Consider the following 15929-nt stretch of genomic DNA (forward strand, 5'->3'; position numbering starts at 1 on the left):
TTCATATCGAACCTGAAGCGGACCTCTCTCCGAGGCCGTTACACTGTGTCGACCCTTTCCAGGATATTTCGACACCGTAACATTGTCTCTAAGATCTCAGATCCATAACATTGTGGCGACCTTGCCTAGGCTATCAACACTTTAACAGTTTGAAACAGGGAGAATATAGAAAGAATCAGAATGAGTGAGATGGTGAAAGAGTTTATTGAGTCGGGTAAGCTACTAGGTCTAGAGGGGAATGATCTCCGTGAGTATGTTGAGAAGAAAGAAAGAGAAAAGTATGAGAGAGATGAAAGAGCGGCTGAGAGAGAAGCAATGAAAATGCAGCTAGAGAGAGAAGTAATGAGAATGAAACAAGAGAGAAATGTTGGTAATGCAGCATGAAGAGAGAGAGAAAGAGCGTATGCATGAGCAGGAAGAGAGAGAGAAAGAACGTATGCATGAGTTGGAAATTGCTCGGTTAAGGCAAAATGCTCGTAACAGTCAGACAGGCGAAACTGATAGGTTAGGTATGAATGAGTACAGTGCTAAAATTAGTACCAAAGTTCGATGAGGAAGATGTTACAACATATTTCATGTGTTTTGAGAAGTTAATGGAATGAGTAGATTCTCCTAAAGAAACGTGGACTTTATATTTGCAGTCAGTTTTGAGTGGTAGGGCACTTACTGTGTATACGTAGTTGCATGTCTAAGGAGGAATGTGATAATTATGATATCGTGAAAGAAACTGTTCTTAGCGCGTATAGGTTAGTACCAGAGGCGTACCGTAAGAAATTTAGAAATTTGAGAAAGGATGAAAATATTACGTATGTAGAATACGGTAAGAAGTTAGAAAAGCCGTTTTTTGATTGGTTAACTTCTGCTAAGGTTGAGGATTTTGACGGTTTGAAGAACTTAGTGTTGTTAGAAAACTTCAAAGATAACGTATCCCCTGAGATTAAACTTTATATAGAGGATAGGCGAGAAGTATCTTTTGCAGGAGCAACTAGGCTAGCTGACGAATATAGTCTAATTCATAATTTGAGTGTTAGTAAGAAACGAAATGATCCTTCGTCTGGTAGAGTACAAAGCAGTAAAGGTTTCAGTCCTAGTAATAGCAATGCGAGTAAAAGTGACTATTCCTGTTATACATGCGGAAAACCTGGTCATACGTCTAAGGTTTGTAAGAGTAGAATGGCATATAGTGGCTTAGAACTAACTTGTTTCCGATGTGATGGGGAAGGGCATTTAGCAAGGAATTGTGCAGTAGAAAGGAAGGACGGTAAGAAACCAGTGTCTCTAGTTAACCTTTCGTCAAATAGGGATGATGTGATGAGAGAAACTAGGAAAGTTTTTGGTGAATTTCTGTAGGAAGGCGTAGTTTCCTCTCTTGGAAGAGTAGATTTGAGAGAAGTGGTCTTGCTTCGAGACACAGGGGCTGCTATCTCACTGATTAGAGGAGTGTGTGTGCGCCGAACAGGGTAGAAATCAATATGGAAGAGAAAGTCATGTTAGGTGGATTTCCTAACACTTGTGTTCTTTGTCCTTTGTTGAAGTTGAATTTAGAAAGTCAGGTAGTGTCAGGAGAAGTAAAACTTGCAGTTGTGGACAGTTTGCCCGTTGAAGGCGTTGACATTATTGTCGGTAACGACTTAGCTTTATCCAAGAATGTGAATCCTGTTGTGAGGAATATTCCAGTGTCTGAAATGGTAGTAACTAGGTCGGGTTTAGATACAGACGTAGAATACGGTCATAATTTGTTCGTGGATTCGAACGAGTGTGAGTTCGTGGATTCGAACGTGTGTGTGTTCGTGGATTCGAACGAGTGTGATAGAGGTAGCGAGGTTGATCTTGGCATGAGTGTGGCTGAGAGACCAAACTCTATCGTGGACAGTGTTAGCCAAAGGGAAGGCGTAGCTGTCAAGAGTAACGTTGTAAATGTACCTGTATCTAGTCCTAGTTACGGTGATGAAGTAGGATCTAACATTTTGGATGAGGATGAGCTAGTCAAGTTGCAGAGAGAGGATGAGAGACAAACCCGAATTTTTGAATGTGAGCTGGATGATGATCTCGATGATGTGTGTAAGGAAACTTTTTGTGTAAAGGACGAAGTTTTGTGTCATGTTCTTCCTTGAGGCTTGATGATGATATGTTTACGTATGCTTTGTGCCATTCAACCATGCAAAGTATTCGCTGACATCTTGAAGCTTTTTCATAACACTCGTGACTGTTCTGTTGCACATTCCAATCTGTTTGCGACAAAGTCCATTGAACCCAAATTTTAATTATTATCGTTATTCAGTGTGCAGGTAACATAGCTTTGCCACCTATGAAACGTGTCTCCTGACACGCTAGGTCGGCGCTAGTCCAGAGTTCCACCTAATTTATCTTGTCACACAATTCAGGATAACTCCTGACACTGGTTTCTTCCTACCCCATCACCTACATCCAAATGTAATGGCCTTACTCCTGCAACTGTAACTGACTCCGCAAACCTCGTGCACATCCTTACGGTTACATATCCAGCACATTTCTCCCTCCGTGCTACATTTTCTTTTATTTTTTCACATGCCTTTTCGAAAACCACATTTCTGCTACAACTAGTATCAACCAATGCTTTCAGCAGCTCTCCACCCGACAATGCAGATTTCCACAGAAAGGTCTGGTATGCATGTGACCGGATAACAGTCAGGAATTGTGTTTTTGTACATGAACTTTCCTGTCAGATATATACTTAGCTTACGTCTCTGACGTCACAACAGAATTCAAAACTCGCGGCACACGCAACAGGTAGGTCAGGTGATCTACCTTACCCGCCGCTGGGTGGCGGGTGTATGAACCAATCCCACTTTCTTGTCAGATTTTCTCTGTCGCCGGTGTCGACTACACCTGTTGTCGATACCTCTCGATAGTTGGATTCTTTTCTCGTATTGCCCTGGATTGTTTCGGACTTTTGGTGAAGTACCTGATCTTTTGGCTTGGCATTCGCGCTTTGTGGACCGTTTTTTATTATTCTTTGGATTTTTCTTTTGGATTTCATTATGTCTGATGTTGATGTTAAGAAATCTGCTATGTTCAGAGTTTGTTCAGTGAGTGATTGTAAGGTGAGGCTACCGAAAGCTGCGGTAGACCCTCATACAGTATGTATGAAGTGTAGGGGGAATGACAGCTCTTTTATTAACCCTTGTAAAGAATGTGAAAAGCTGAATGAGGATGAATGGAAGTCTCTGTCTTCCTACTTGAGGAAGCTCGAAAAAGACAAGGTTAGGGAAGCTTTTTCAAGGAGCTCTAGTAGATCTCTTATTAGCGAGTTGGAAGTAGATAACCCTGTTTTAGAAGTAGCACCTTTACCCGTTTCAGCACCTGCTCCCTGCATCGAACCCGAAGATGCGCCTTCGGAAGTGGCCACCATGAGAGCCACTATTCGCAGCATGGAGATGAAGATTAGATCTTTAGAAGGTAAGAGTGATAGTGCCAGTGACTTGTGCAGTGATCCCAGTGCAGTGGAGGGTGCGTCTGATCGGCTCCCTAATGCTTCCAGGCCTAGACCTCTTCCAGACTCCCAGTCCCAGTGGAGGAGGAAAGTCGACAGCCGCAGGAAGGTTAGGGAGAACCCCCACCGGTCAGGCGTCCCCTCGGTAGCGCCTGATGTACGTTCCCAGGCTACCTTAGATCGTGCCAAGAGAGAAGTTATACGCCAGTGTTTCTCGTCTTTGCCTTCTTCTCCTAAGCGCGGATGGAGCTCCTCGGAAGCCTCGCGCCCGTCGAAGAGAGCCTGGGAGGCTCCTTGCGCCCTTCCCTCCAGCCCTGAAGTTTTTTCGGAAGAGCCTAATGCGGAAGTGAAGAAACCTAGGAGATCTCTGGAGTATTGTTCTCCTAGTAGGGAACGAGCCGCGTCTCCCGTTAAGGATTTTGTGAAGTCTCCCGCACATATTTTGGCGAGTCTGCAGGCGCAGATTTCGGCTCTGGCTGACTCCTTGACTGTGACTTCTCGTCGTAAGAAGGACGTCTCGCTTCCGGTTAAGAAGTCCAGGTGCCCTTTTCCCGCTTTACGCTATTCGTCGGAAGCTGCCCTCTCTCCCAGACGTTTGGATTTTAGCGTGAGGCGATCTTCAACGGACAAACTCCCTTCTTCGTCAAGGCGCCAGTCGCCTGGCAGGTGCTCTCCTGTTGACTTCGTTTCTCCTTCAGACAAGGAACAGGCTTCTCGTAGGCGAGCCTCTCCCAGCAGGCGCTCTTCTCGAGACAGGATCTCTCCCCTCATCAGGCACCAAGAGCCTAGTAGGCGCTGTTCTCCATATAGCCGCTCTTCGTCAGGCTTCCGCTCTCCTGTTGACAGGCGCCCTAAGACGGACAGGCGCTGTTCTCCTAGCAGGCGCTCTTCACCAGTCAGCCTCTCTTTGCTTGGCAGGCGCTCTTCACCTGATTATCGCTCTCCTCGAGTCAGGCGCCGGGAGCCTGGCAGACGCCTCTCCCCAAGTAGGCGTTCGTCGCCAGAGAGCCGCTCTCCTCAGGTCAGGCGCCAAGAGCCTGGTAGGCGCTTCTCACGTAGCAGGTGCTCTTCGCCAGGCAGCCGCTCTCCTTTGGACAGGCGCCAAGAGCCTGATAGACGCTTTTCTCCAAGCAGGCGCTCTTCCCCAGAGAACCGCCCTGCTCTCGTTAGGTGCCAAGAGCCTGGAGAACGCCCTCCTCTTGACAAGAAGGACTTTTCGGGCAGGTGCTCTCCGGAAGTTTTGACTTCCCCTGTCAGACGTCAGACTTCTTCCAGACGCACCTCCAAGGATGGACGCACTTCTTCGGACAAGATCACCTATCCTCATAAGGATCTTGATGGTTCTTCGGTTGAGGAAGAACAGGAGCCTTCGGAAGAAGAGGTTAACAGACCTGCTGCTCCAAGAATTTGGGGATGCCCTTTCTCCTGTCGCTCCTCCTTCGCCTCTCTCGTTATTTTCAACCTCCAAAACTTCGAAGGTTTCATCTTGTGTCAGGATGAAACCTACCATCTCCATGAAGAAGGCTCTTAAGAGATTTAGGGGAATGGCTCCTTGCTAAGGAAGAGAAAGGGAAGACAGTGTTTTCTTTCCCTCCTTCCAAGCTGACAGGAAAGTTAGGGTTCTGGTACGAATCGGGAGAACCCTTGGGCCTCGTTCTTCCCTCCTCTGCGGACTCGGACTTCTCTTCGCTGGTGGATTCCTCTTGACGCTCTGCCCTCCTGTCTGCTAAGAGTACGTGGGGGATGAATGAGCTTGACCGCCTGTTGAAGGGAATGTGCCGAGTCCTGGAAGTATTCAACTTCCTAAACTGGTCATTGGGAGTTATGGCCAAAAAGACGCAGACCCCGGATTCCCTTTCACCTGAGGATCTTAACAGTGTTCTCACTTGTATGGACAAGGCAGTGAGAGATGGCTCAAGTGAAGTCGCTTCCCTTTTCAGAGCGGGAGTGATTAAGAAGAGATCGGTATACTGTTCGTTCCTGACGAAGTCAGTATCGCATGCGCAGAGAGCCTCGCTTCTATACGGGCAACTCTCACCTCTCCTCTTCCCCAAGAAGATTATACAAGATGTCTCGAGTGCCCTCTCGGCTAAGGCTACACAAGACATGCTGGCTCAGTCGGCCAGGAAGCCTCGAACTTCTTTCCAGGCCAAGACCAAGAAAGAGACTCCCTTGAGGCAGGAGCCCTTTCGAGGAGGCCCTCCTGCCAGAGCTTCTTCCTCTAGAGGATCTAGACCCTTTAAGAGAGGGGAGACCTTCTCTAGATCCATCAGAGGGAAGAAATAGTATACAAGTACTCCAGATATCAGTGGGTGCCAGACTACTGAAATTTGCCGACGTCTGGGCCCAGAAAGGGGCGGACAACTGGTCCCTCTCGATTGTCCGCAAAGACTACCTCATTCCCTTCACATCAAGGCCACCGTTGACGACGACTCCAAGGGAGTTGGTGGCCAAGTACAAGGACCCCATCATGAATCAAGCCCTTTCTCTAGCAGTAGATCTTATGCTAGAGAAAGAGGCTATAGAACTAGTGAAAGATCCTCTTTCTGCAGGTTTTTACAACCGACTTTTCCTAGTTCCAAAAAACTCAGGAGGATGGAGACTGGTTCTGGATGTAAGCGCCCTGAACGTCTTTGTGAAAAAGAGGAAGTTCGCCATGGAGACGACTTCTTCAGTGTTGGCTGCTCTTCGTCCAGGGGACTGGATGGTGTCCCTAGATCTTCAGGACGCTTACTTCCATGTGCCTATCCATCCTTCTTCACGGAAGTTTCTGAGATTCATGATGGGAGGGAGGATCTTCCAATTCAGGGCCTTGTGCTTCGGCCTCCCGACAGCCCCTCAAGCTTTCACGGGGTTAATGAAGAACGTGGCGCAGTGGCTACATTTGGAGGGAGTGAGGGGGTGTCTCTATCTCGACGACTGGCTGATCAGAGCAAAGTCACAAGAAAGATGTCTGGAGGACCTACAGAAGACCCTTACTTTGGCAAGTTCTCTGGGACTTTTGGTGAACTTCCAGAAGTTGCAGTTAATCCCAAGTCAAGAGCGGATTTATCTGGGGATTCGGATGGTTTCTCCGGATTTTCGGGTGTATCCGTCGCCAGAGAGGATAGCTCGTTGCTGCGAGAAACTAACGACCTTCCTAGAGAAAGATGCATGCACAGCGAGGGAGTGGATGAGTGTGTTGGGGACACTCTCCTCGCTGGAGCAATTCGTTTCTCTAGGAAGGTTGCATCCCAGACCTCTCCAGTTCTTTCTATACCAGAATTGGAGGTCTCTCTCTCAAGATCTGGAGTTCTCCTTCAAGATCACAAGGAAAATCAAGAAGGACCTTTTGTGGTGGGCGGACCCTCTCCGATTTGCAGAAGCTCTGTCTCTGCACATGCCGAACCCCAACCAAGTGTTGTTTTCCGACGCGTCGGAAACAGGTTGGGGAGCGACGCTCGGGTCAAGAGAAGTGTCAGGCACCTGGGAGGGGGAACAGGTGTCCTGGCACATCAACAAGAAAGAGTTGATGGCAGTGTGGATGGCACTAAAAGCTTTCGAGCCCCACGTCCGGTATGCTATAGTTCAGGTCAACTCGGACAACACCACAGCCTTGTCGTACATAAGGAAGCACAGGGGGACGCACTCCTTCTCCCTGTACCAAACAGCAAAGGACCTTCTGCTATGTTCTCAGGCAAGGAAGATCAGACTCCTCACCAGATTCGTACAGGGAGAAAGGAACGTCAGGGCCGACCTCCTGAGCAGGAAGAATCTAGTCCTTCCTTCGGAGTGGACTCTTCACTCATATGTTTGCCAGGACCTGTGGAGAATGTGGGGCAGATCACATCGACCTCTTCGCGACAGCAAAGAACACGAGGATAGACCTTTACTGCTCCCCGATCTCAGACCCAGGGGCAGTGGCAGTGGATGCTTTTGTCCTAGACTGGAGAGGTCTAGACGTCTATGCCTTTCCTCTCTTCAAGATACTAGGACAAACCCTCAAGAAGTTTGCGACCTCAGAAGCGACAAGGATGACGCTGGTAGCTCCGTTCAGGCCCGCCCAAGATTGGTTCACAGAGGTACTGGAATGGTTGATGGACTTCCCAAGAGCACTTCCACAAAGAGTAGATTTGCTCAGACAACCCCACTTCGACAGGTATCACCAAAACCTCCCCGCTCTCAATCTGACTGGCTTTCGACTGTCAAAAGTCTTGTCAGAGCGAAGGGGTTTTCGGCAAAGGCTGCTAAGGCTATCGCCTCAGCGAGAAGGCCTTCTACCCTTAGAGTCTACCAGTCGAAGTGGGACGTCTTTCGTCATTGGTGCAGAAACCAGAAGCTTTCCTCTTCCAGTACCTCTGTGACCCAAATCGCAGACTTCCTCGTTTTCCTCAGGGAAAAATGCGGTCTGGCAGTTTCAACCATCAAAGGCTTATCGTAGCATGCTAGCTGCTGTGTTCAGGCACAGAGACCTGGACATTTCGGATAACAAAGATCTGCATGATCTGTTAAGATCTTTCGAAACATCCAAGAAAATCTCTGCTGAAATTCCAAGTTGGAATCTGGATGTGGTTCTTCGTTTCCTGAGGTCCTCGAGGTTTGAACCACCCCAATTAGCTTCCTTCAAAGACCTTACGAAGAAGGCTCTGTTTCTCATGGCTTTGGCATCTGCCAAGAGGGTTAGTGAGCTTCATGCCCTAGAAGGAAGGGTAGGTTTCAAAGGAGATTCCGTGATTTGTTCCTTCCTTCCTTCTTTTTTAGCCAAGAACGAGAACCCCTCAAATCCTTGGCCCAGGAGCTTTGAGGTTCTAGGATTATCTGCCCTTGTAGGGGAAGAACCTGAGAGGACTCTTTGCCCTGTTAGGAGTTTAAAGTATTACCTTCAGAAGAAGACGACTCTTAAGGGCATTAAGGATAGACTATGGTGCTCTGTAAGGGACCCCAGTAGACCATTGTCTAAAAATGCACTGTCTTTCTTTATTAGAAGTCTAGTGAAAGAGGCACATATTGCATGTGATGAAGATCATTTCAAGCTCCTGAAAGTCAAGGCTCATGAGGTGAGAGCCATTGCCACTTCCTTGGCTTTCAATAAGAATATGTCACTTCAGAATCTGATGAAAGCAACATTCTGGAGATGCAATTCAGTATTCGCTAACCACTACCTGAGAGACGTCAAAATTACGTATGACAAGTGCTTCGCGTTAGGCCCGTACGTATCGGCGGATTCGGTGCTGGGGCAGGGAGCTGAAACATATCCTTTTTAGTTTTTTCCCCTGTTTTGGTATTGTGTTTTATGGTTGTATGAAAGATGATGCAGGTAGGCATCTCTTTCTGGTCGTAGTGCTAACAACATTAGAGTGGTTAGGTGATCGGGTTTGTGTTGGAGCTCCCTGCAATGGTAGTGGACAGGTTCTGTCATATAAGAGGGCGAATCCCCTTTGACATGATCCGACTTGGATTCTACTGAGTAAGCGGATATCAAATCCCTTTGGTAGACCCAAAGAGTCTTTTCAGCTGTAGGTCACGCCCTCGCTGTAGCTCTTCAGGCTATGCAGACTAATAGACAGTACCTATGAAGTCTTCAGCCTAATCAGGTAGGAACCAAGGTTTTTTATACCCTACAACAGGTGTTGTTTCCCTTTTCTATGTTAGTTATCTGTCTCTTACCCTCCTCCAAGGGTGTCAATCAGCTTAGTATATATCTGACAGGAAAGTTCATTTACAAAAATGATATTGTTATTTTACAATAAAGTTTTGTACATACTTACCTGGCAGATATATACAATTGATGGCCTGCCCAGCCTCCCCTCAGGAGACAGGTGGAAGAGAAAATCTGACAAGAAAGTGGGATTGTTTCATACACCCGTCACCCAGCGGCGGGTAAGGTAGATCACCTGACCTACCTGTCGCGTGTGCCAGGAGTTTTGAATTCTGTCGTGACGTCAGAGACGTAAGCTAATTATATATCTGCCAGGTAAGTATGTACAAAACTTTATTGTAAAATAACAATATCATTTTCATTCAATTTCCAGAAATCTACACATACTTGGACTGAACTATCCTTCTTGGGCACTGCCAGCAAGGGGAAGTTGTACAGGGACACAGGTTCTAATAATTCCTTCCTTCCTCCCATTTACTAACACCTCTCTCTACCTGTTCCCTGATTTTGTAGGTTATACTGTACATCGGAATAAAGATGGGTTGTCCCTCTTCTCGATTCACCTTATGTTCTAACACCTTAGCCAGCCCTAACTTATCCCTTTTTAAAGCCACAATATTCTCAAATTCAGCCAAAACGTTGCTTAAAGCTTCTCGGTGCTTCTTGTAGTATGCATTAGCTAAATGATCCCTAAAGATTTTCTTCATTTGCATTTCTGCCTCTGAAAACTCGGTTTTCCCTTCTACAATAGCCACTGAACCATTATCCCCACTCCAGTTCTGGAGGTCTACCACATAAGTATTCCTCTGATACTTATTCTACTCCCTAACTGTAGCATTACAATTCAACAATTCCACTCCTGTAACATCTGTAATTGATACTTTGTTTACTGATACCGTGCTAATGACATCTTTTAATTTTTCACCACCCGCAATTATCACATCTTTGGGCATTTTCACTTCCCTCAATCTGACTTTCACCATAGTCATTATATGCGGAATTAAAATGACATCCTCTGATAAAACCCCTTTGTATACATGACCGTCATACACAGCACCCTCCTGTGGCTGGTTATTCAACCCATGTTCCACATCCGTATCCCCCTTACCATCAACCATAACCCCCATGTTATTAACAGTTATCACCATTGTTAGTACCGTTATTAACCATACCACCATTATCATCAGTGTTATTATCACCATTATTACCACCAACATTGCCACCATTATCACCCATATTAACCTCGGTATCTTTATTTACCTCAGTTCCATGTACACCCACATATGGAATAAAAACACCAGGTATCCCAACTGTTACGCCACTTAACACCTGTATGGATGGATATCCTGTCTCTCCTAAATGTAGGATGGCCCAACAAAAGTCTGTTGGCCAATGCAATTGCTTTTATCACCAAAAATGGTTCTATTAACATCTGATCACCCAGAGCGAACCACTCTCTTACAAAACTTGATGTATTTAATCTATGGGCTTGCACATCACACACCGTCTCTGGTGAGGATGGTTTCAAAGGGTATTGGGAGCACATGGACTGATATAGATCATGTTCCTTTAAATTAACTGACGCTCCCATATCAATAAAAATTGGGATCTTCACATCCATGATCCACTACTGTTCCTTGTACTATCGGCCTGGGCTCTGGGCCGTCCCCCATTAGACCACATTGACACATACAAATCATCTGTACCCTTTTTGTTGATAGGCTTTCCAAAAATTTCGCTGATCTCTTTGCTCCCTTCAAGTGACCTGTTTGGGAAGCTCTCACATTAGAACTCCCAGATTTCTGCTTGGTTTCTTAGACGGCCAAAAGTGATTTGCACTTTTGCACGCTCCACAAAATTTGACTGCATAGTTCAATTGAAACAGCACAACTGTTGCCCTGGGTCCATAGATCCCCTCATATTCCACTTTTGCACGCTATTTGTGGGGGGAAGAGAAACTTGCATCCCTTTGTGTAAGTTCCTTGGACCGGTCCCAATAAAAAATGTGCTATCCACTGTGGGATATTTGGACATGTGTTTCTGAACATGAGAATATGTGAATCAGTTCCTCATCTGATGTAGGTTCAATCTTTTCATTAAAGCTATCTACAATGGTATCTGGGATGTCTTGTAGAAGCTGGGAAAAATGGAAGTCTGTCCTGTCATGTAGAAGCCGGGAAAAATGCAAGTCTGTGCCACCAAACTGTTACAAGGGTCTAATTGACCCTGTCTAATAAAAGGAGAGAAATCACCAAATGGCAATGTAACCTACCTTGAACGGCTGCCATTACACTGCACCTCTGCAGCTAAACCAAGTTATTATTATTAGATCTAGGCTAAAACCAAACTCTGATATACAAAAGTAGAGTATTTCCCCAAAAAAGACTAACATGAAAAACAATGAAAATGAATTGTAATTAACCAGAATATTCATCTCTACTGAAAATGTCACACATTACCTCTTTGTATAAAACCCATCAGTTCAATCATATTCTATTTTCCCCGAAACTAAGGGTGAAGTGTCAGTCAGAGAATTTATTTTATGTAGTGACATTCGAATCCATCTGTGAAAAGAAACCACAATTATCAGAAATAAAAAAAAAAATGGATGAGCATAAGTTGGAAGTACAAAATGTAATTGGAAAATGTTTTTCACTTCACTTCAGCATCCTTCTGGGTATCTGTAAATGTTCAACAGTTTAACAAGGTCACTATTACCTTTCTGTATGGATCTTCTGCACTTTCCCCCTAAATCTTCCACATAGTGATTTCTTATCTCAAGCAGCTGCTTTTCTCCTGAGGTCTCATTATATTACATCCTAAGAAGCCCTGGTGTTCGTACCTACACATGCACAAAATTGTTTCAGAAGCTTCCATGAACACGCCCTGTTTGGTGCACAAGCAAACACACAAGACTGCATTTTTCTGACATCACGATCATGTGATTCCTGCACTCACGTTCTCGCCTATGAGGCTTGATAATGTTTTGCTTATGTATGCTTTGTGCCATTCAACCACCCAAAATATTTGCTGACATCTTGAAGCTTTTCCATAACACTTGCGACTGTTCTGATGCACATTCCAATCTGTTCGCGACAAAGTCCATTGAACCCCAATTTTATTTTAATTATTGTTATTCAGTGTGCAGGTAACATATGTGTACATCTGTTCTGTAATACTGCATTCTGATTTGGAAGCCAAACAAAAATTGAAAGTATGTTTGTTAGCTTAATTTATCAGGACTTTTGATTTTTTAATTTTTTTTATTGCATAATTTTGAAAATTAATTTGGCATTTGATATCATTACCCTGTAATATTAGTGTACTAAGTCTTAATGCATTATTTGATCTGTTTGAGTAACAAGAAATAAAACATACATTTGAATCCAACTCCATTTTAAGTTAAGAAGTACCTGTAATTTTTATGAAGTATTACACCCTTGCATTAAACTATTATACAAGAAATAGGTGACTAAGCATCTGCCTCTGGTAATAGTGAAAGTGAGCTACAGCTCAAGCTGTTTCTGCCTTAAAACATCACCTGTGTAAATTTATTATTAACTTTGAATGAAGACATTACTCTATAGTTCTCTTTTTGTGTTGTTTTATATGAATATAAAATGGTTTCCTATAAAAAAAACTAATAACTGAGAGGACTTTTATTTCCAAAGTATAATCCATGGATAGCCATGGGCAAGAAAATTTACTTATACATACAAGAATGTCTTATTTTCTATATGTACTCGAATGACTTACCATATAAACTCTCATATCCTGCAACTTTTGAAGGCCTAAATTTGGAGCTAATTTTAAGGGGGGTTGCATCATACGTAAGATATAAAATTAGCGTATGTGATATTCACATACTAGTATTATATGATAAAATACAAACACGTATTGAATATGTATCTTTTCCATGATATTATCTTTTCCATGGATTTGTTAAAAAGTGATGCTTTACTTCACTGCATCCAATTATATTGTATGCATTTTCATATTACCGTTATTGTATTATAAAATACAAATATAGCAATCAATGTTTTGGTTTGGAAATCAGCTGAGATTGATTGCGAGGTAAGTTTATTTTGCTGTATTGAATCCAAATAATAGCAATTTTCTTGCTTCTAGTTAGCGTAAATGAATCTAAGATACTCTATTGATGTGGGACAAGGTTATTTTACGTTATACAAAGTGCTTTGAAGTCAAAATATCACTTGAATAAGTATCGTTGTGAACAAAATTTAGTTATTTTTTCATTAGTAGATGGTGGTGAGGTGATTTATTGCATTAATAAAAAAATATGTTTGATATTTTCACTTTATTTCATTAGAATACTACTAGCTTTACATATTTATCTTATATTGGGTTGAAAACAGTAAAATATGCCCTTTCATGCCAAATAGTTTTGATTAAAACATATTTCTCTCAAATTTTGTTTACGGTCAAGTTTGATGGTGCTATACTGAAGTTTGCAAGAATTTCATCCATGTTGCAGATGCACGATAATAGTCGTTAGCAGATGAACATTCTTTCCTCAGCTTCACTACAAATAACGGCTTAAATTTAGCCGTATATGCCCATGCTGATCTTTTCTCCATAGTTAATGAGGATATACGTAATAATGTAAAAATATATCGGGCCTATTCTACTTAATGTCATTTGTAACTTAACTACGGTAATTTTTTACTGTTGTTAGATGTTTGTAATGCAAGCAAACCGCTGCTGTTATTGGATTCGGTTGTTCATAGCAAATCAGCTGGTTTTGGGTGTATGCATTTACACAAGTATAATATTACTGACGACACTTTTAGCATTCTCTTTTACTTGTTTTAACTTACCTAGAAGATGAGATAGATAATGAGATGGAGGAAAAGGGGTTAGTCTATCTAGAAAATGAGATAGATAAAGAGGAGGAAAAGAGTTTGGTCTCAAAATTGAACTCTCATGTTACATGAAATACATGATCAAATAATTTTTAAAGGGTGAAAATTTGTGGTCACATAATATGCGAGATCGCAGGTTACACAAGTATATACGGTATTTTTTATATGTACAAGAATGACATTTTTTATACGTAAATGAATGACTTCTATTTTTCTTATTTTCAGCTCTTTGATCATTGTCTAGCACCAGATACCCTTGGTGATGGTACAGGCTGTGATAACATGACCTGTATCATTGTTAAATTCAAGGATATTGAGTCTTACGGAAGTGCAAAAAGAAAATCAGAAGTGGACAAAAATGAAGAATCAGACAATGAAGACATCAGACAAAGTGATAAAAAATTAAAGTGTGAGGATAAATAATGAATATTTGAGTGTAGGCACTTTTTATTTATGAAATAGTTTTGAAAATCAAGGAATTTATTCATTCTTGGTTTAAAGAACCCTCGTTTATTCCCAGGAAATATCAGGAAGAGCATATGATGGAACACTCAGGAATAGTGATGGTGCAATGCCTGACTGCATTCTAGAAAAATTTGGAATTGGAAGTTAAAGCAAATCAGCTTTTACTTTTTCTGGTCAATACAGAATGCTAATATGGAACTAAAACTAAATTTGGTATAGTGATTGCACTTGTGTGCTACCAGAGCAGTACTGTGTCATTTTGTTACTTTGCCAATGTTTAAGGCATTTGATATGACTAGACTTAAATGCCCAGCGGTCAGTGCCAGCTCTAGAATTTTCTGTAATATGTAGACACAATCACAGGCAAAACTAAAATCTTTAAAATAAGTGAGTGATTAATAATAATTTTTTGAAGATATTTGTTCAAAACTGCTTAACTGTACTGTACTGTTATCACTTAAACTTTAGCTTGAAAAGTTTGTTAGAGAATTTGAAGTATTTTTTTATAATGAAACATCTGTCAAATACTGAGTTATATTGAAAGAAAGTTTTTTCATTCATCTTTCTTGTCATTAGTGATAAAAGAATGTTAATATTTTTAGTCATTTTAATTTTTTCAAGTGTTTCAGGAGGTCATATGCTTGTGATATTTGGACTGAATGCTTACACAGTATTTATATTTTGTACCTGCATCTGAAATAAACCATTGGTATTAATGATGATTTCAGTACCAGTGAAGATTTGAGCACAATAGGCCTTTTATTTTGTTTTTGTTCTTTTTCCAGTTAAGAGTTTTCTTTTTTTGTTTTCTTCTTTTTTAAAGAGTTAACAAAGTATTCTGCAGTTTTTGCCCACACTTTAAAGTTCTGCATGCTGTATTGGATAGACTATTATGCTACTTATTTATTTAAAGGTAAGGTAGAGAATATATTTAAAATTTTACTTATTGCATTGTTGTATTTGTCATGTGCTGAATGATTATTCTAATAATGCTGCCTGTGGGCAATGTCAGATTACACTGTATGAGGATATGTGTCTTGTCTAGAGTTCTGCGCAAGTAGGAGGTAACTGGTGGCATGTCCTCTAAGTAGGAATTGCCTTTTTATGACCACATATTGATAAAAAAAGATGACTAGTCTGCTGTGTATGGTCACAAACTGAAACAAGTGTGCTTCTCAGTCAGTCCTTCAGGATGAATAACTTTTGATGATAAATTAATGGCAATTTTAATGTCTGCTACTTGAAGACCATTCGCTCTCATGAATTTCCTTTTAAGAAAAGTAGACTGGTACAGTTTGTGTTGATATATGGCTCTTGTAGTTAGTTCACACAAGTACAAACAACCTCATAGATTTTGCGGAAGTTTTAACTTTTCATATAGCAATTTTTATAGATCCAATAATCTCAATGAGTTTCTTGGAAAAGACAGCAGAACATCATATACACTTTTGTTCCTAAGATTTTGAAAGCT

At 42.2% G+C, this 15929-nt stretch overlaps 1 protein-coding gene across 1 annotated transcript in view; it reads left to right on the forward strand.

Annotated features, from left to right (window-relative positions):
- The window catches only part of LOC135218284 (probable protein phosphatase CG10417), a 186662-nt gene extending 171453 nt beyond the window's left edge, over positions 1-15209 (forward strand). The window contains exon 8 of the mRNA XM_064254492.1: positions 14219-15209. Within this exon, the coding sequence (XP_064110562.1) occupies positions 14219-14416 (198 nt within the window). The 3' untranslated portion in view covers positions 14417-15209. The remainder of the gene's footprint in view (positions 1-14218) is intronic.
- The last annotated feature ends 720 nt before the right edge of the window (positions 15210-15929 follow it).

The sequence above is a fragment of the Macrobrachium nipponense genome, chromosome 9, assembly GCF_015104395.2.
Source record: "Macrobrachium nipponense isolate FS-2020 chromosome 9, ASM1510439v2, whole genome shotgun sequence".
Classification (NCBI taxonomy): domain Eukaryota; kingdom Metazoa; phylum Arthropoda; class Malacostraca; order Decapoda; family Palaemonidae; genus Macrobrachium; species Macrobrachium nipponense.